This window comes from Planococcus citri, chromosome 5, assembly GCF_950023065.1.
Source record: "Planococcus citri chromosome 5, ihPlaCitr1.1, whole genome shotgun sequence".
NCBI lineage: Eukaryota > Metazoa > Arthropoda > Insecta > Hemiptera > Pseudococcidae > Planococcus > Planococcus citri.
The window spans coordinates 48,422,138-48,444,394 of NC_088681.1; the positions used below are offsets into that span (position 1 = coordinate 48,422,138).

General features: G+C 34.1%; 1 protein-coding gene across 2 annotated transcripts in view; it reads right to left on the reverse strand.

The window, feature by feature from the left end:
• The window catches only part of LOC135848099 (cationic amino acid transporter 2), a 198,528-nt gene that overhangs the window by 17,828 nt on the left and 158,443 nt on the right, over positions 1-22,257 (reverse strand). For both annotated transcript variants that reach the window (XM_065367878.1, XM_065367880.1), the window contains one exon: positions 19,612-19,811. In XM_065367878.1, coding sequence (XP_065223950.1) covers positions 19,612-19,811 — 200 coding nt within the window. The remainder of the gene's footprint in view (positions 1-19,611; positions 19,812-22,257) is intronic.

Consider the following 22,257-nt stretch of genomic DNA (forward strand, 5'->3'; position numbering starts at 1 on the left):
TGAGACCAAAATTAAAGCCCTGAAGTCAAAATTCTCGAACTGAGAGGGAAAAAACGAAATTGCTGGATTCTTGAAAAATTTTCTGGGGAAACGTTATGATGTGATTTATTTTTAATACAGAAAAGTGCTACAGTTTTTTGAATCGATCGAGACATTCTAGTAAATTATTCAAGGTACTTATAGTTATGATTTTTCAAAGTTCAAAGTTATAGGGTAGCCTAATATGGACTACCTGTAGATTTGCTATGGATTTGACAATTTCAAGTTAAAGTAGTCCATATTAGGGACCCGAAATTTAATTTTCAAATGTTGACTCTTTTCAGGAAAAAAATTATTTTGAGCCACTTGGAATTTACTCTTATTGACTTAATTAAACATATTCTATTGGCATTTCATCTATTGAACGTATTTTTACATTGTAGCCTTTTTTAAAATAAATTTTCAAAGTGGTCCATATTAAGAACCCAAAATTTAATTTTCGATTTTTGACACTTTTCAGAAAACAATTTTTTTGACCCACTTGAAATTTCTGAAAACTTTTACGTATTTGGTATATGATAGTAGACAGATGTAGGTACATTTTAAGCTATCAACAAAATTTTCAGCTCAATTACAGCGGTCACAGCATTCAAAAACAAAAATGTGGTCCATATTGGGCGCCCTTACCCTTACTTGTTTACGCAGCTTTGAATTTGCATCTATGCATCACAACACCAGCTGTAAGTATAATGGATGAAGAATCGAAGATTGTGGCTTAAGTATAAATGTCGTTACAGATTCTTCGAAATTCGAGTGGAAACTAATTATGCAATTTATTCCATATGAAGAAACAACAACTATACTGAATTATTGCAACCATATTAGCATTTCCATTTGTCATCTTATAAGTAAAGAAGAAGCCAAGTTATAGAAGATAGATGGGAACTTTCATTTAAGATACCTACGTACCTACTTATAGTGTCTTCGTACGCGTCATTATTTATTACGTAGAGTAAAATGTCTCATTTTAGAAGGTACCTACACTATACATTATGGCGAATATAAATTTTATATCAACTAATCGAAATCTTAAGAAATGATGTTCACTAGATACGTCACTCTACGATCGTTGAAAAAGCAGCGTTTTCACTTCTCCTATGTAAGTACATACCTCCCTCATCATCATTGTGACCGAGCTGATCTACGTAAAAGTACCCTACGAAGCTGCGAACTCTCGAGAAGTCAATTTACCTATTTCGCGATATTGTCAACGACACCGACGACGTTTTGAATGAAGACAAATCGTGGTCGTCGAAATACTACTTCGTCGTCGTTTAATAATTAGCGCGAGATACCTAATTACGTATCTGTCTGTTGCATTCCTCGTTCGCGCTTTTATATGGAAATGGAAATCGTATCACGTTTATCGTAAAGAATCGAGCATTGTATAATACACTTCGAAAGGAAATATAGCTTTATTAATGACGCTGAAAAATATGAAGAAAATCGAGATATTGAGGAACGAATAAAAAGAACGCCGAAGAAGATGCACAGATGAAGAGGTCGATTTTTTATTCCATTCGTGTAGGTAATGTGCTCGGTGCTTTTACGTAAACAATAACGAAATCGTATTTTTATTTTAGCAAATCGCTGTTATATTGGATTTATATGAAGTGAATTTTATCTATTTCTTCGTTAGATCGAAATTGAAATTTCTCGTAAATGATTATTTTATTTCACAGAGGTTTCAATTCTTGAATCAGAAGTCTAGTTCAAAACTCGTAGATAGATACATCTCATTTTCTCAAAAATTCTCAATTCTTGGAAAAATTTCGTCTCCGAAGCAAAACATCTACAGAAAGAAATCCGGATCATTCTGCCACCTCGACGTTTTTCCTTCAATAGTGAAACCTGTCTTTCATCCAATAAACGAACCTTACCTACCTTTAACCTATCTAAGTACGAAAAAAAGTAAAAAATCGAAACAACTGGCAGCTGAGTCAGAGAGTATCGTAGTACGAGTACAACGGACGGATATTCAGATTTACGACGATTCTATTATTGGTTAAATTTCAGCCAATATATTACATACCATCAACGTTACTCGGCAATATTTCCTTCTTTTCTATGTCAAACCAACCTACACCGAGAAAAGAAAAAGAAAGAAAAAAGCTGATAAAGCAAAGCGTGTAGAAGTAATCTTGAACGTTTGCTAGGTAAATCGACGATATATGAGCGTATAAGGTGAACCAATATATACCGAAAAAGGGCACATCGTACTCGTATATACGAGTAAAGTTCACATAAACATGTATCTATAGCGTACACACACGTGCGAGAAGAGTATAAAATGCGTAGGTAGCTATATAGAGTAGGTATAGGTAATTTTTCCCTGATCAGTGTGATTTGCTTGTTGGGTCGATTCTTCGAGGCGATGAGCTAACGAATAAACATTCCTCTGCGTAGGTTAGATTTTCATTTGGGGGTTTTGTTTTTTCAAAAAATGTTTTATAAGATGAGAACTGTTTGATTTTTTTACAAGTTCAGAATAACAACAGCTGGTTCTTTCGAAAAGTCATTTGTTTACTTTCTCATGCATATTTTTTTTTTTTAAGTAAGTAGTTACGATTTTATTACAAGCAATGACATTTTTTAACGACTGCGGGGACGAGTGGGAGGGGTAAGGAAGAAGGATTTCAGACAGAAAAATAATTTTTTTTGAAGTTATTAGCTCGAGAGATAGAAACTGATTTGAAATAATGTTTCTATTTCAAATCATTTTTAAAAAACTGAGTCATTTTTTATATTTACTGCCGAGCTCTTTGTTTGGCTCAATACCGAAGAAATGAGTTCAAATTCAAAGATTTTATTAGTCTTGAAATACGACTTATAGGACCACACTCACAATCTGCCCAACTTCATCTGGCAGGCATTTATGAACGACTTAAAAATTTTATATGCTACAAATGTCTTACTAAATAATGACTAATCCTCTATCGACTACCTATTTATTTTGATGTTTTTTTTCTCTGTTTCAGGTGTGCACCAATTTTTGTCGAAAAATTCGGAGAATTTGATATCATAATAACAAGTTAAATGCTGGTAATTTATGCCTGATAAATTTATACATTATGAATATTCGGTTTCTTCTAATTTTTTCATATGACTTGCCCGTCCCCTCTTTTTTTCAGTAAAATTTTTCAATGATTTTGAATTAGGCAAGAAGTTACACTTCCATGAACTTTAAAAAAAAAAACATTTTTGTATGTAATAATTTCTAAGCTTTTTCATTTTTATCTTGCATCAAAAAAATGATTTTTAGTCGATATTACCCGAATTTTCCAAATATTTGTTGTCATCTTTTTAAAGAAATTATTTTTTGAAATATTTTTTCTACATTTTCATTTCTTGAGCTTTTCGTTGTTTTTTTCTGACTGGAAAAAAAATCATCAAAAAATTCAGTCTAGAAAAACAGAATATTTTGTTTTACGTTATCTGAGTTGATGGAAATATCTGTTTTTATTAATTTTGTTTTTCACAAATCATGTTTTGCCATTCTTTTAAATTTCAAGAAATTTAAAAAATATAATTTTGTGTTTCAGTTTGTTATTGTTTAAAATGTTTCAATTCCCAATTTCGTTTTGTTTTTGTTTTTATTTTTTTAACAGAAGATATTCAAATCTCAATCCCAAAAAAATACTCGCTACCATAAATTCTTTGATATTTATTCGGGAGTTTTTGAAAATTTTTTCCAAAGTGTTTGAATACCTATTTTTTAGTGTTTTAAAATTTTGTTTCTGATGTAAGCTTGGATATTAATTTCTGTTTTAATATTAGAATATTTTTTTTCTTTTTTTTAAATTCCAGATTTTATGCATAAAAAAAATACCTTTGAATTTTATTGTAGAGAAGCTCGCTCGAAGTTACCTAAATTTCCTTAATACTTCAAGATAAAGTATTTTTTCAAACTGCTCGACTGTAGTTTTTTCAATATTCTTCTTTCCAGTTTTTTGAAACTTGTTTTTTTTACATTAACTTACATATTTTAAAAAATGATTCTCAATCTTAAGAATTTCAACTATTTGAAATTTCGATAATTTTGGATTATTTTCGAGTCAGTTTTTCAGTTTTTCAAAATAATTTTTATTGGCTTTTTGTAATTGAAAAATGATGTTTAGTTTCTTTTCAAAATGAATTTTCTTTCGTTTTGGATAGAAATAATATGCCTTATCTCAAATCTTTGGCATTTTAAGAACACAATTCTGAACTTTAAAGCACAACTTTTTATTTCTTTTTTCTTTTAATTTTTTCCCTTTTTTTTACAATTTAAAACATATATTTGAGTTTTAATGTAAAAAAAATTAAAAAATATCTACTCATCACACCAAATTTTTGATAATTCAAGATTTTTTTCATAATTTCTGTTAAAGTTATTTTTTAATCTCATTGCTTGATTTTTTTGTGGTTCTCTTTTTCCTTTTTTTTTAATACATCTTTGAAACCAGTTTTTTAAAAGAATTGGTCTATTTTCTTAAAGCTAAAACCCCACAAAATTCTGATTTTTTTCATTTATTTTTCATCATTTTCAAAAAACTATGTTGAATTTAGAGAACTACCTATGTGCTTTGCATTTTTAAAATTGATTTTTGCACTTGATTTTTTAATCATGTTTTTTTTTGCATAAAAACGATTTTTCAAATTTAGCTTACACGTGAATTCATTTAAGTTCTTTGACATTTGACGAATTTTTTTTCTGCTCCCAATGATTTTTTATTCTTCTTCTTTTTTTTTTTTTTTTTTTTTTTCAAAAAATGATGTTTTTATTTTTATTATTTGAGTTTTGGGGGGGGGGGCAGGGGATGTAATTTTTTCAAGGTTTTGATTCTTTTGCTCTTGTAAACAATGATTTTTGACCAAGAAAAACAGTCACATCAACTCATGCACAATAAATCCCTCTACCCCCTCCCCATCTATGCTGATGAAAATGGAAAACAATGAATCTATTGAATCGCCACTTTAGTGGAGTGGCAACTGAAAAAAAATGGCATTTGATGAAAGAAGCGTGAATTTTGGTATGACGAATTTTAGGGCCAAAATGAAGTTTTTAAGACCGGGAGCCATTCGGGCTCCCCCCTCCTTCGAGGGGGGTGGACCCTACAATTTTGAAATAATTCCTATCGATCGAGTTATGGTCAGAAATCAATTATTATGGTGCCTGCTATTTGGTATTGATCAGCACTTTCTATTTTCACCATTGAAGCCATCGTCCCCTCTCTCCCCTTGGCGTGGGTCTCAGCCCCCTAAATTGTGGATCTGGAAGACGTTGAGATTCGGAAATGTAATTTTGTGAAAATATCCTTCGAAAAGTGTACAAATAATTTTGGTTGTTCATTTTTTGGTTTCCTCCCCATCAGCTTTCCAACGGTATGTTTGTGATCCTTGTGAGATTATGGGAGGGATGACCATTTGTCAAAAATTCAAGGATTGCTTCTTGCTTGAACCAAACGCCCGAAGCTTTATTCACTGGTATTGGACACAGGTTTGCTTGTTTTCATCACACAAACATACCGTTGGAAAGCTGATGAAATTCTCTATCCATTGAGTGTAAAACGACTTCTGTTACCTTCCTATGGAGCGCGCTACAAAGCTGGAGGGGATACTTTTTGATGAAATTTTGTATAATTGTATGTAAACGGAGAGGGGAGGGGTGGGGTGAGGAATGTAATCGTTGAAATGGACCATTAAATATATTCCCATGACCAGAGAAGTACACATTTACCAAATTTCAGTTCCATAGGTGGAGTTTTCATTGCCTCCACATTTTAGGGGTCCGCCCCCTTGAATGGGTGGGCGGTATGCGACGACTCCGACACGTTTAGAGAAACACATCAATCAATATTGAACAATAACCGGCTCAATATTTCAATTCTGGTGGAATTTTTATCAGTAGGGTAGTTTTTGCAATTAGGGGTTGATGGGGGCGCGTAAAAGGGGGATTCATGATTTTTTGCGTTATTTACTGCTTTCAAAAAATGTTTCTCATCAGTTCCTAGAAGAATTGGCATTTAGCTCGCCATTTCCACTATTTAAAGCGGCAATTTTGCGCGTTTTTCAAGTTTTGAGGTGCCACAGGGGGCAGAGGGGGGAGGAAACCAAAAAATGAACAACCAAAATTATTTGTACACTTTTCGAAGGATATTTTCACAAAATTACATTTCCGAATCTCAACGTCTTCCAGATCCACAATTTAGGGGGCTGAGACCCACGCCAAGGGGAGAGAGGGGACGATGGCTTCAATGGTGAAAATAGAAAGTGCTGATCAATACCAAATAGCAGGCACCATAATAATTGATTTCTGACCATAACTCGATCGATAGGAATTATTTCAAAATTGTAGGGTCCACCCCCCTCGAAGGAGGGGGGAGCCCGAATGGCTCCCGGTCTTAAAAACTTCATTTTGGCCCTAAAATTCGTCAAACCAAAATTCACGCTTCTTCCATCAAATGCCATTTTCTTCCGTATTTCAGCTGTTTGCCACTCCACTACTTCAAATACTCCAGAAATTAGCTCATTTTTTATTCAATTTTTATTTCAGTGATCAGTGAACTTTCATAGCTAAAAATCGTTTTCCTAGTTAAATTTATGAACAATACTTGGAATGGGGTCGAAATAATCATTCATTCACTTCCAAATCTCTGTATAAGTACCTAATATCGTGAATTTTCCAATTCAACTTATCATAAATTTTTTTCTTCTACAAATTACGTACAATTTAAATTCACTTATCGTCGTTTTATTTTTCAAATTTGTACCTGCTCACAACTCCGTTTGTTCCTTTCATTTTCTTAATTTCCTTTAAAATTCTCCACTCATTTCGAGTAGGTAATTCCATCATAAAAATTGAAGAAAAAAAAAAGCAATGCACGATACGTGCAGCGTTTTAACAAAGTCGAAACACGACACACCGTATAAGAAGCACAGTGAAATTATAATATGCAACGATTCTCTCTACTCTGTTCCTCTACTTACCCCATTTCCCTAAGCTGCCTGCTACGTAGACGTACAATTCCAGCAGGACGTACGATAAATTGCATACTATAACGTCTCGAAGGCGTATTTCGCGCCAAAGTAATTCTATAGTATTCCGGCTGTAAAAATATCGGTTACGGTGCCGATGCCGTGTACTCTGCTTATCCTCACGAGTATTACAAATACTATCTATACGTACCTAGAGCTAGGTACTTCAGCTCATCCCCGTGTAGACGAGTATCCCTTCATTCCTATGGGAGATTTCAAAGCTTTGCGAGTTTTTCTCCCCTTTGCAAGTTTCTATTTAATAAACCGATTTACCTACGCGAATTTGATTACGTGGAATTAAGGCATAGGATGAGGTGCTTCGTCGAAACATGCAAAGGATAAAAGTAGACTAAACCGAGGATAGTGAAGAGGGAAAGGGGTGTTGAAAAATCAAAAACAGATCTCTTTATCTCTAAAGAGAAAAAATACGTTCGTTTTTTTTTCGGTGACGTTGACGTAAAAAGTTGCTTTTGAATTGACGTAATCGATGATCAACTCAATCGTAGGTGCGTTAGTTTAAGATCGAGAGGATGCGATATAGAGCAGAATATGTACCGCCGAGCTTCGGAGTGTGTCACCAAGACCCAAATAAAAAATATAACGAAAAGAGGAGAAAAAATCCACTAAAAATGCTACCATTTGGAATTTTATTTTAAAGAGACGGATGTTGTTTCCCTTTCACGTTTAAAATATCCCTGGAGAGGTTGAAAATTATTCCCACTACCCTCCTCCCTCGCACATTCCGGAACCTGTACGCGAGTTTTGCGTCCGTGAGTGCGTTTTTTTCCCCAGAAATTCTCATTCTGCTATGGATTTTATCATGAAGTGCTCTTTGTTGAATATTTGTTCCCCCAGTTCTCGCTATATGCCTCCGTATTTTATTCAAAGGCCTTTGCCTCGACCAGGGAAGGTAGATATAAAGTAAATAGTACGAGCATATTTTATGCAACGATGAAAAAAAATAATAATAGAGACCGTGACGACGACATAGAAGGAGAGAAATTTTCACATTTTCGATTATAATAACAATTTTCTCATCTGTTCGACTGTGCCATGCCATGTGTTTAGTATTGTGTGTTTGTGTTCGTGTAGATTCTTTTTTTTCGCCATGGCCTTTGCCTCTCTTCCTCTGGCTATATGTGTGTAGGTTGTTGAATGTGTATAGTATTAAGGCTATTAATCATTCAAAAACCAAAGGCTCTCGGTTCGCGCGCATTTAAAAGTTTATTCGACGCCGCCGCAACGCTACTTTTGGCTCGTTTATTACCAGAGAGCTATTTGAACGAGTGACCTCGACGCGATATATCATAAGGAAAATCATCCTCATTTTAGCGCTATTCAAAAGGTCTTCTCTTTTTTTTTCTCTCTATTTTTTCCCCCGCTGCTGCTCTGCGTTCTCGTTCCATTCCTACAGACTCTTTTTTGCTCGAACGTGCAGGAATTCGTTTCGATTCGAAATTATACGCTGGTATCCTGGATGTACGAGTGTAGACCGTGTCCTTGTTTGTGCCACAATATAATGACGGCAGACAGACGGAAGAACTAGAATTCGATGGCGTCGTCGTTTGGAATTATTGTGAGAATGAGAGGCTGTATCGGTGCCAGTGGAAGTGGAAGAATAGAAACTTGAAGTTTTAGTTCTGACTTTACTTTTCAACTTGGAAATTTTAGTTGCCTTTTTATGGATATGGGTTGAAAAAATCAGAAAAAACATATTTTGGATTTTCCAAGTTGCTCAATGGGAAGTGGAGCTTAAACACCCTAAGTTTTCAAAATGACTCGAAACCTAAGAATTTTTTTCATATTTGTAGGTTAGTACTGGGCACTCCCTTCATTCCAAAAATATGTTTATTTCAGCTCACTAGTGGCAAAATGGGGCGCTAGTGCATATCAAGTGTGATTTTTGGCCAAATTCAACACACAAAAATAATGGATACGTTGCAGGTGTTGATAAGTTGAAGCCCAAAAAAATCATATTGATGGCATAAAGAAGTTTGTTCCACGTCGCACGTCCATTGAGCAAACGTCTGCAAAAAAGAATTCGCTCAACAGAGAGAAGTTGAATTTCAAAGCTCCACACTCCTTTAATTTCGAGTAAAAATGAACGTTTGTAGAATTATTCAAAAGTGACCTTGTGACCTATCAAAATAGGTTAAAATTTTGCGAGAGTTACAAAATATTTTGATAAAAATGTTTTTGAAGCATTATTGAACAATTTTGAGCCAAAAATTAGATCATGATTTTTGGAATTTTTAAACAAGTGTCATGCAACATATCAAAATAGGTTAAAATTTTGCAAGAAATTTAAATATTTTTACGAAAATGTATTTTAAGCATTTTTGAAGAATTTTGAGCCCCGAAATTGCATAAGAGGTTTTGAGGTTTTCGGAATAGGGTCATGCAACCTATCAAAATGTGTTAAAATTTTGCAAGAAATTGAAATATTCCGACAAAAACGTGTTTTGAGCATTTTTGAACAATTTTGAGCCTCAAACTTGGGTGACGATTTTTGGGATTTTTGAAAAAGTGTCATGCAACTTACCAAAATGGGTTAAAATTTTGCAAGAAATTAAAATATTCCGACAAAAATGTATTTTGAGCATTTTTGAACAATTTTGAGCCTCAAAATAAGGTGATGATTTTTAGGATTTTTGAAAAAGTGTCATGCAACTTACCAAAATGGATTACAATTTTTCAAGAAAATAAAATATTTCGACGAAAATGTATTTTGAGCATTTTTGAACAATTTTGAGCCTCAAAATTGGGTGATGATTTTTGGGATTTTTGAAAATGTGTCATGCAACTTACCAAAATGGGTTAAAATTTTGCAAGAAATTAAAATATTTCGACGAAAATGTATTTTGAGCATTTTTGAACAATTTCGGTCTCAAATTTGAACGGCGGTTTTTGAATTTTTGAAAAAATGTCATGCAACATATCTAAATAGGTTAAAATGTTGAAAGAAATTAAAATATGTATTGCAAAGGAAATGTATTTTGAGCATTTTTGGAAAATTTTGAGCCCCAAAATTGGATAAGAGGTTTTGAGGTTTTTGAAAAAAGGGTCATGCAACCTATCAAAATGTGTTGAAATTTTGCAAGAAATTGAAATATTTCGAAAAATACGTATTTTGAGCATATTTGAACAATTTTGAGTCTTGAATTTGGATTTGAGGTTTTTGGAATTTCCGAAAAAGGGTCATACGACCTATCAAAATAGGTTAGAATTTTGCAAGAAATCGAAATATTTTGACGGAAATATATTTTCAGCATTTTTAAAGAATTTTGAACTTCGAAATCGGATAAGACTGATAAGAGTTTTTGGGATTTTTGAAAAAGTGCCATGCAACATGTCAAAATAGGCTAAAATTTTGCAAGAAATTAAAACACTTCAACAAAAACGTATTTTGAGCCTTTTTGAACAATTTGAGCCTCAAAATTGGGTGATGGTTTTTGGGACTTTTGAAAAAGTGTCATGCAACGTATCAAATTAGGTTAAAATTTTGCAAAAAATTGAAATATTTCGACGGAAATGTATTTTGAGCATTTTTGAAGAATTTTGAGCCCCAAAATTGGATGACTGATTACAGGTTTTGGAATTTTTGAAAAAGTGCCATGCAACCCATCAAAATGGGTTAAAATTTCGCAAGAAATTAAAATATTTTGACGAAACCGTATTTTGAGCATTTTTGAACAATTTTGAACCTCAAAATTAGCTGATGGTTTTTGGGATTTTTAAAAAAGTGTCATGCAACATATCAAATTAGGTTAAAATTTTGCAAGAAATTGAAATATTTTGACAAAAATGTACTTTGAGCATTTTTGAAGAATTTTGAGCCCCAAAATTGGATAAGACTGATTACAGGTTTTGAGATTTTTGAAAAAGTGCCATGCAACCCATCAAAATGGGTTAAAATTTTGCAAGAAATTAAAATATTTTGACGAAACCGTATTTTGAGCATTTTTGAACAATTTTGAACCTCAAAATTAGCTGATGGTTTTTGGGATTTTTAAAAAAGTGTCATGCAACATATCAAATTAGGTTAAAATTTTGCAAGAAATTGAAATATTTTGACAAAAATGTACTTTGAGCATTTTTGAAGAATTTTGAGCCCCAAAATTGGATAAGACTGATTACAGGTTTTGAGATTTTTGAAAAAGTGCCATGCAACCCATCAAAATGGGTTAAAATTTTGCAAGAAATTAAAATATTTTGACGAAACCGTATTTTGAGCATTTTTGAACAATTTTGAACCTCAAAATTTGGTGGTGGTTTTTGGGATTTTTAAAAAAGTGTCCTGCAACATATCAAATTAGGTTAAAATTTTGCAAGAAATTGAAATATTTCGACAAAAATGTACTTTGAGCATTTTTGAAGAATTTTTACCCTCAAAATTGGGTGTTGATTCTTTGGGATTTTGAAAAAGTGTCATGCAACCTATCAAAATTGCTTAAAATTTTGCAAGAAATTGAAATACTATTATTTCAACGGAAATGTATTTTGAGCATTTTTGAAGAATTTTGAGCCTCAAAATTTGGATTTAAGGTTTTTGAAATTTTTGAAAAAGGGTCAAAAATTTCTATCAAAACCTTTTTTGAGTTGCTTTGAAAAGATTTTTGGGATTTCTGAAAAAAGCATTGAACGCCTGGTCCCATGAAGAGGGTCCGGTGTATTGTTATCCATGTAATTATGACGTGTATTTTAAACTTCTTTTCAAACTTCTTTTTCGAACCTTCAGTTTAAGTTGAGGGGGGGGGGCTTAAATCGAAAAGGGGCATTTGCTGGAAAAAAGTTTCAAGTTCATTGAGAGTTGTTAAAAATCAGGAAACAAAATTGACAAATGCCCCTTTTTCGTTTAACCCCTCAATTTGCTTTGTGGTATGCATTGGAAAAAATTATTTTTTAAAATTTTCATAAGTATTATAAAAATGTTTCATCAATTTTTTCATGTAGGATTCGAAAGCATTTCAAGTAGACTTTGATAAGCCGCATACCTTTTTTCAATGATTTCCAAAAATCAACCTGTGAAGCGAACATTTTTCAAAAACAGTTGGAAATGACGTTCTGTTGAAAAATCTAAATTCTGTTAGTTTAGCCAATTTTGTCCAGTCACAAGACACTTTTTCAAAAAACCCCATAAAGTCATGTTGAATTTCGGACTAAAAAAAAATGTTTCGATAGAAATTTTTGATTTTTTTGCTGAAATTTTAACTAATCTCGATTGGTCGCATTCTTTTTCAAAAGTCTTAAAAATCATGACCCAATTTTGGAGCTCAAAAAATTTCAAAAATCCTCAAAATACATTTTCATCATAATATTCTAATTTCTTGCGAAATTTTAACCCATATTGATAAATCGTATGACCCTTTTTCAAATATCCGAAAACCCACGATTCAATTTTTGAGCTTAAAATACTTCAAAAATGCTCAAAATACTTTTTTTTCAATTTCTCGAAAAATGTTAACCTATTTCAATAGGCTGCATTATACTTGTTAAAAAACCCCAAAAATCATGCTTCGATTTACAAAAGCACTCTGGAAGAATGAACGTGACACACAATATGTTCGTCACAAAACACTTTCCCTCAGTTTATAGCTCAGCCTATACCCTATACAGCTCTCAAGTTACGTCAGTTAATAAATGAAGCCTGTCGTGGTAGCAATTAAAACAGCACCGCGACGACGATTTTCAGACATTTAGAAAAGGAAATTTTCTCTTAGGAGGGTTTTCAGCTGACGAGTGTGTGCGTATACGTACATATATAAAATGAACAAAACCCTTTCTCGGTTTCTTCTCGCACTACATAAGTCTATGTAAGCAGTACGCCGCAGCGTAGCCCAAAATGGGGCCAGGCACCTTACCCTTTGTCGACGTGAAGTTTGTTATGATAAGTGTAGATACGTATAGGAAAATAAAGGAAAACGAGAAGACATTTACGAGATGATTTGTGTGTTCGCCTGGTACGCGAAAAATGGCATTTGCTCGGCTCATTTGGCGTATGCTGTATAGGTAAGGTACTGCCGAGTGCCGAGGTAGGATGTGAATTGAGGTCTCGACACGAGGTATACCGCGCTGCCGAAACAGACGATAATTTATAATTTCAAAGACAGGCCTTTTTGTCGGTCGCACCAAGCAGAGGTGACGTAAGACGATCGTTGTTGTTTGTAAAAGCCTCGATGAAGCGGTGTACCTCTACCTACTTTTAAAAAAACATCTTGCTTCGGGTGTTTTGAGCGTCTCGAGCGGAGCTATACACGAGTTTTCAAGTTTTGGTACCCGGTGCTGTTTTTTTTTTTTGGTGTGTAAGGTGAGAATACAGCCTTTTTGTTGAATTTGATCCGAGCTGCGGAATGGACGCCTTTGAAGTATGTAGACTTTGGAGTAAAGTTGGTTGTGGCGTGGGTTTTGCGGTTACATGTTTCAAAGGATGCTTTGAGGGGAGGAATTTCACGATGACAGCAGTAAATAATTTGCAAAGAACGAATAGTTTGATAAAATCATGTTCACACTTGGTGTTTGAAATACATACCTATTTTCGTTAAAGGTGAAATTAATCATGAATGTGTTCACTTTAATATTTTAATGACACCCCCCCCCCCTCCCAATTACAGATCTTCAAATAACAAAAGTTGTGAAACCTTTAAAAAGAAAGATTTTTTGTAAAAGCTAATCAAAGAGAGGTACAGAGTTTTGAAAAAAATCATTTTCGAAGATTTCCCACCATTACTAATGAGGGAACCTCTCGAGATGTCCGCTTCTGATATAAATTGGATCACGATTTTTGGATGGTTCATGGTCTAAAATTCCCATAGCCAAAATTTCAGCGATCTAAATGGATTTTTCGATGTTTGGAGAATTTTAATGAGTTTCATAAAAATACATCTATTCAGTAAAAATGATGGAAATTAGTTCTGAAACTGATCGAATTTCACCATTTCTGGCTATTCTAGAGCCATTAGTCCAATTTTCAATTTCTCCAAGATTTAAATATTGGTCCAGAACTTTGGAAATTGATTTGGGCAGATGAAAATCGAGCTGTGGTGTATTCTCAACCTATTTATTGGGTTAATCCATATTTAAGCAGATTTCAAGGCGAACATCTCGAGGGTATTTTTAGGCCTGCTTTGTCCAGTCATCATTAAGAATATTATTCTGATAAAAAAAAAATCCTCGAAGCGTATACTCCCTAGAGTCGATTCAAATATACAGAAAACCCCTTCAAACATATCGAGAATGAGTCATAAATCGATTTTTAGCTGGACAAATTAATTTCCATGCCTTCTGGAGAAATTTGTAAATTCTGGAGAAATCAATAATCGTTCTAAAGGATCTAAAATGGATTGAAATAGAGAAATACGGATTCATGGGGTTGGCTTTTGAAAAGATACACAGCCATTCTTACAAATTTCAAAAATTTCCTCACGAATGGAAAATTCTTGATTTCTGGAACCTGGGCCTTTTGGAGAAATTTTGAAATTCTGAAAATATCTAAAACCTTGCTGAAAGCTCTAGAAAGACCAGCAACAATGAAATTCGATTCAGGACAGTTAATATCAGTTTCGTGACTCATGTTTATCATTTTTTTAATTTTTAAAAACACAACTCGCCGATAATATAAGTTTTGAATTTACAAAAATTCTTCAAAAATCGAAAAATGGGGAGGGAGGGGGTAAGATCATGCCCTTTCCAAAACTCATGGTTCTGTTCGAATTGAAGGTGGACATCTCGAAAGGTTCCCTCATAAAAAATTCATAAAATCATTCAGTCGACGTTGAGGGGATGTTTTTTTGAACATTACTTCGAACTGGTTGTATGAATGAGAAAAATCCACAACCTGGCCCCGACAACGAATTGAGGGGGAGGGGAATTTTATGAAGACCTTTGATTTCCCAAATTATAATTTTTTTACGATAGCTAATTCGAAAAAAAATATCTAGTTCAAAAGGAGACTGTAGAGCATCAAAGAGGAACATTTTCCTCATTCTGAATTTTTTTTCTCAGTAGTCTTTGGGAAGTGTAGACTGTTAAAATTGTAGATCGCACCTGCTCTGGACTTGTTCACTCGAAAAATGCACACTTCCAGTTCCAGTATGGGAGATCTTCAATTTTTCATAATATTTTAAAAAGATAGAGAAGGGGGGGATTTTTCACGAGGGTTGTATCTTAGTCAGTTGAAAAATTGTAGCATCAAACAAGGGAAAACCTATAGAACATCCGAAAATGCAAATCTGGAGTACCTACTACCTACTGAATTTCATCTCCATTGCCTGATTTTTCATTTTAAATAAAAATCAGAATTTAGCCTATTAGAGGAAGGGCTGATTTGGTATGTAATCACCCCCCTCCAGGAGCTTAAAAAATCCTTAGATTGAATTTATTTCCTTCGATACCTAGCATAACAAATTTTCAGAAGTTTTCATAGGTATCTACTTACTCAATCCAAATTGTGTTTTCCCGAAAACTTTTCAAATTTTGAGAGTAAAAAATATATCGAATTACGTGAAAAAATAATGTTTTTTTTTTTGTTTCTTGAATTTCGCTCAGCTCGATTTTCTTTCCTTTTTTGAAATTGAAATTTCCGAAAAACTCTCATTCAAATCCGAGGAGTGGTAAATTAAATCCAGAAAAATCAATTTCCCCATCAGAAATGATGTTCTTTTTACCCCCATGTGGATTCAACAATTTTCAAAATTTCTGCCATCGCTTCGCTCAGGCTTATTTGAGTTCCATCGTGAAAAATTTACTGGAGAAATTTTAAAAACTTTACTCAAATCAACACGTTTTCCTGTTATAGATGTTAGTAGTTTATTGAAATGCAACATGAAAATTTCTAAAATGTGTCTACTTGTAGATACAATTAATATTTTACCTATTCATTTTTTTTGATACATGGGAACTTTTAAATGAGTCACTTGGGAATTTTGTGATTACTGTCCCCTACTTATTGCTCATGGATAGGGGTCTGAAAAATCATCGATGGATAAAACCGATGTTGAAAGCTGAAGTTTTATTTATCTTCATCTGAGTATTTTTGTTAGGTCGAATTGGTTAATAGTAGTTTACAGTATTCTGGCGTCTTCAGTAAATTTTTCGATCCTTCAGTTTTCAAAAAATCTCACGAAAAGACTGTACGAGTATCTAAAAAAATCATCTGCTGCTTCAAACTTGGATCCGTTTGATTGTTCAAGCACAAAAATCTGTTTCTCCTGTTTCAAAATGAATTTTTTTTTGTGGAAAACACGTTTATTATATTTTTTTTAAACTAGAAAAATTATACAACTGTTTTACTAATGGTTTAATAACTACTCGAAAACCACCACCAATAAATTCGAGAGGTCAAAAATAGAGCTGAAAACCAAATTCCAGCATTTTCCCTCAATTCGACCCAATTTTGATTATTTCTTATAGGAAAGAAAGTGAATGTTCATTTTCAAAATTCCCCAAAGATTATGAAATTCAATCTTGAATTTTCTGGTTTTGGATGCTCTTCTGATTTTTTACTGCCTGGTTCTGAGAATTTTCAGCCATTGAAGTTCCCACTTCTCACCCCTGTCAAGTAATACTTTCTCAAATTGAAAATATTTATAGTAGGTTTATAGTTAGTAAGAATATCTTAAAACTGCTTCATTTCTTGAAAACTTTTGAAATTGGGATTTTTGAAATCACCATTTTCGAGGAACAATCAACACTAAACATTTTAAAAGAAATTCAATTCTTGATCCAGAATTCTTTTGAACAATTCTCTTTCCCAGAGAAAACTCATTTGGTGCACCAAACAATTGAGCTTAACAAAGTTTAACTCGTCAAGCAGGTAAAGCTGTGATTGAGTAGGTATCTTGAAAATGGTCCATTATAAAAATAAAAAAATAAAAATCATCACTTAATTAATCAATTTTTCAGAGAGTGCATTCGATTTTTTCAGTATTTTTTTTTTTTGGAGGGGACGAGTTCTTTGTTTTCATTATTCCGAGAAGTAAGGAGAGGGAGTCGAAACCATCAAATAGCGCTTTTCTGTTGAAGATGGACTAAATCCAAAGATAAAACATCTATAAAATACAAAAATATCAATTTTTTGATTTTTCTGATTTTTCAAAGGGTCTCAAATTCTTATTTTTTTCATCCCGCAGAGAATAAAAATCACGAAATATTATGTAAAAATGGATCAAATTAAAGGATTACAATGTAAAAACAAAAACATTTTGATTTTTTGTATTTTTCTCATTTTTTGGAAACGGAGAGGGGGGGAGAAGGAAAAGGTTTTCGACATGACAAAATTTTACTCAATTTTCTAGAGATTTTTCCCGCCATAAAAACCAACAATTTTAGGACGTGAGAGCAAAGAGATCCCAAACATTTTTTTTTTCAAAAGTGGGTAGATGCCTAACTATACCTATATAAAACCTTTTGTAGTCCATATGTTACTTAGTCATGAGTGATGGTGAGGGAAGGGGAGGGTCGTCGTCGTCGTCGTCGTTTCCTTATAAGCGGTAGGCCTATTGGCCTGTCTGCTGCGGTGTGGAACCTGTTGAGGATGAGCCTGAGGTATCCGTGAGTTTCCTCCTTGGTCTCCCTCTGCTTCTCTTCCCCGTTGGTGTATATTGGAGGACCTGTTTTGGTGATCTTGTTTCCTCCATCCTTTTGACATGATTTCTCCAATCTTTCCTATACTGTTTTATCTTCTTCATGACTGGCTTCACTCCGAGATCTGCTGTTATTTTCTCGGATGGGACTCTGTCTCTGAGAGTCACCCCTGCCGTTCTCCTCATGAACTTCATCTCTGCTGCCGTTATTCTTCTTTTATCAGATTTCTTCAGTGCCCATACCTCGCTTCCATACGTCATCATTGGTATTGCTAGGGTATTGTACACCTTCAATCTTGTTTCTTTTCGCACCTTACTGCTTCTCAGGGTCCTATTTATCAGTCCTGTGACTCTCAGGAACTTTGCAATCTTTCCACCAACATCTACTTCTCCCTGGTATGATATCGTGTTTCCCAGGTATTTGAAATTGTTGACCTGTTCAATGATTTTTCCATTTATTACAATCTTGCTTCTTACTGGCTCCTTTCCTTTGAAGGCCATTGTTTTTGTTTTCTCTGAAGGGGTAATATTCATAAATACGAGTTGGTTTTATTCCTCAAGTAGGAACGAAACTGAGGTGTTGGAACTAAAAAGTTCTCAATTTTAAAAAAGTCACCCGATATTTAAATTTTTCACATTGTTGTAAAATGGGGGGGGGCGAGAGGCCACGAAAACCATTTATTAACAACCTAGAGGACTGGAAATTTTATGGTGTGATGCAAAAAAAAAAAAAAAATTGAAAAACATTTCCCCAAAAGTAATAAGGTATAGAGATAGACCTAAATTGGACGATTGAGTAGGGTAAGTAAAAATATACCTACTCTGAAAACCGACTGTCATAAATAACTTATAATTAGCGAACGTAGCCCAAAATATGAACATCGACTTTCACGAACCACTCGCATAACGTATAGAAAATGACTGACAAGGTCAAAGATAGAATCATCTTGGAAAAGACCTCCCCCTCCTCCCTCTGCACCTTTTTTTCAAAACAGGGCGAATCAATCGCGAAGAATTTCATCCTTACTTAATAATCAAAAGTAGGTACGTACCTGCCTATTTGAAAATTCAGAATACATAGTACAACTACGTACAATACGAGTACACGCGAAGCTACATAAATACATAATTAAATTACCGAAAATACTCGAAGAAAGAATCGTCAGTCGTATCGCGCGCTTATCACGGCAACCCTCGAGGTATCACGCTCGTCCACCTACCCCGCGGCGCGCCGTTGCGCCGCCTGAACATTACTCGGCGAGAACGTGTACCTACTGTAGAAGAACGAGCATAAAAGGGTACGAGGCGGGAGACGGATGCGGCTTTATAATTTAATTTTTGTAATGGTTTTTCCGCCGAGAACCGCGTACAGAATTAATAATATTACCAGCCGCGAATTCTACTATTCTCGTATCGAGCGTTCTGTTGGACTTGCGGAGGTGGCCAGGGGGGGTAGCAAATGTTACAAGAGGTATCACAGTATATACTCGTACCATAGCACACACCCTCCCCCATTCTTCTCATCTACAGTCACCATTGACGAAGTAATACGCTACTATTATTGCATACGGATGGTCAGACAGACTATTTATATGGCCAATGGCCATTAGCATTTCACGCACGTTGCTTGTGATACAGCCAGAGAAGAGGAGGGATCGGGGTGCTTGGAGTTTGACGATATGGTCATCGTTGTCGTCGTTGGTACACCAACGCAGAATAGATTGAAAAAAAAAACTCAACCCTGTACAAATAACGACAACCCTGTGAGTGGACAACGATGTAGCTAAAACGTACCCCATCGTGTCACTATCTGGCGTAAGTTGGTTTATTAAATCTCATCCCTTGTTTCTTGCTCGATATTTTCCACTTTTACGTAGAAAAAGTTCGAGTTGGTTGTAAAGTGGAAAACGTGGATGAAGAAGTTACCCAAACTAGATACTTTATGTAATGGTGATATTTAGCAACGAACACTTACCCCTGACCATCCTCGAGGTAGAAAATTCGACCAATTTTCCAGTCTTACGTAAAACAAGCCGGCGCTCATTATGAACACCCAAGCTGCGAAATTGATCACATTCAGCACGTTGTTAAATATTAAGCTTTTCTTTACACCCAACGCCAGCACAACCATCATTAACAACGTTATGATAAACGCCAGCACATCTGGTGTATGACCTGGAATAATAATAACCGAAAAAAAAGAATGAATAAAAAGCACGAAAAGAAGATTAAGCTTCCGGCAAAATGAATGAATGAAAAAATAAAAATGGAATTTGTGTATTAAAGCGTATATAGGTAGGTAGGTAGTGAAGCCAACCAGCTACCTTCTACATAAATACATACTATATACTAATAAAGTAAATGAAAAAACAATGAAGATATATGTCACGTAGAAAAAGAGACCGAGCGAGGGGTTACTCGACTCACACGCTAGTGTCGCATGTCGTCGCTATCGCCATCCCAATCCCATGTGTTTAGTTTTTGCTCGTATACGAATACGAGTAGATACATGGAACGAGTAAACTGTCGGCGAACTACGTTTGTGTTTTTGTTTTCGTTCTTCGGTCAAAAGGGTTACAAGTTTTACAACCGTTTGCGCTGCGGTCGAAATTCTAAATTGAACGGCGTGTTTTAGAAGCATAAAGCGAATGAGACCCCAGTGTTTGGTAATGTTGCGCGTTGGTGTATCAAAATATTATACAAATACGGTTTGAGGAGTATATTTACATGTAGCAAGGATATGTATGTAGATGAAATGAGAGATGTTGGAAATTACACCAGCTTGAAGCTTATTCGCAAATAGCATCATTTGTTACAGAGTACATAACTATTCTGATTGCTGGAACTTGGGTACATAATTTTGCTCGATTCATTTCGATAGAATTGAAAGATATTATGTATTTACTCTCTTATAGTATTGGTAGATGTACATACAATGTACCTGCGATGAAAACTTGTTGAAAATTTTACCAATTTAAATGAATAATGAATCACAATTTGTTTCTAACTTGTTCCAAAAAAAATGAATAAACAAACAAAAAGGATGTTTCATCCTTCAATGGCATTTGTCCAATACAGAAAAATGAGAATAAAAAAGCCCAATGAGGCAATTTTTGGGAAAATTACACATCATTTTCCCCAATCTTTTGAAAAATTTGTCATAAAGTTTTGAAAAAGTAGTATTATCAAGTCCTAATTGCCAAAGCTGGAGTATCGAAACGAGTAACATCAATTTTTGTCTCTTCGAATCGATTTTTAGAACAAGTTGTTTCTGCGCCAGGAGCAACATTTTTTTCATCAAATGAGCCGCGAGAAAGGAAATTCAAGGTTGAAGTAGTCAGAAAACGTAATCTTAATGTCTGGGGTAGGGTATTAAAGTAAACGGTTTCTGCGCCAGGAGCAATGTTCGAAGAAATTTGTGTTTCGTTTGAAAGCGCATTGAACTCTTGATATTGATAAAGTGATATTTTTTTGAAATGAACCGATTTTTTTGAAATTGCCTTACGTAGGTGAGGTCTAATATGAGACGGCCAAAGCTGTAATAAAAATTTGATTACTCAAGTAGCTTCTTGAGTAATTACCTACCATGGTAGGTACAATAAATTACGAAAATTTGTACCTACCACAAAAGGATTTTAAAAAGTGAGTAAAGGGCCATACCAAAAGTGAAGCCGACATCAGTTTTATCGATTCACAACCTTTAGAAAATAAATTTTGAATTTTCAAGATTGAACAATGGGAAAACCACAGACAGGTAAATAATTTTCAAATTTTAGGTAAAAGGGTTTTATGACCCATTGTGTTCGCTTATCTGCCTCTTTTATAATGTACTCAACGCTGCAGTCACGTTTTTAATTTTGAAAAGTCAACATTTACCCTTTGTCTCTTTTTCAAAATTGAGCTAATGAATGGATAATTTTAGATAAGATCTTCGAATTTGAGCAGGCATGTTTTTATGTACAACATTTTGTATTCAATCAGGTAAGTATTCACTAGGAAAAATTGATTTGGATGGGGTTGTATGGTAGAGGTGCAATGGTTTACCTTAAAGTGTTCCAGTTCTCATGAGTCGTTTGTGATTTTGCTGTGTGCCCTCGAGAAGTTGTTTTGGAATTGTGTTTGTTTTATTTTTTTTTTTTTTTGAAATTTATCTTCATATTTTGTGTGTGCTGTAGAATCTCCATAGTTATTGTTCTTTTCAATAATTTTTTTCGTGGCTTTTAAAATAAATTTTTGCCTAGTAATTTAGAATACTTACCTATTATATTTTTAAACATTTTTTAGTGTTGAATTCTATTAAATTTTTTTTGTGGTGATTTCAAGTGAATTTTTTGTGGCGATTTAGATTAAATTATTCAGTCATGATTTAGTTCAGAATTTTTTCGTGATTATTTTAAAATGAATTTTCGTAGTAAGTAAGCACTTTTCAATAAATTTTTTTCATGATTTTTAAAATAAATTTTTGCCTATAGTGGTTCAGAATTTTGTTTCTTTGAATTTAGCTTAAAATTTTTCTGGGTGATTTCAAGTGATTTTTTTGTGATGATTTAGAATAAATTGTTCAATGATGGATCAGTTTGGAATTTTTTCGTGATTATTTCAAACAAAATTTTTTTATAGT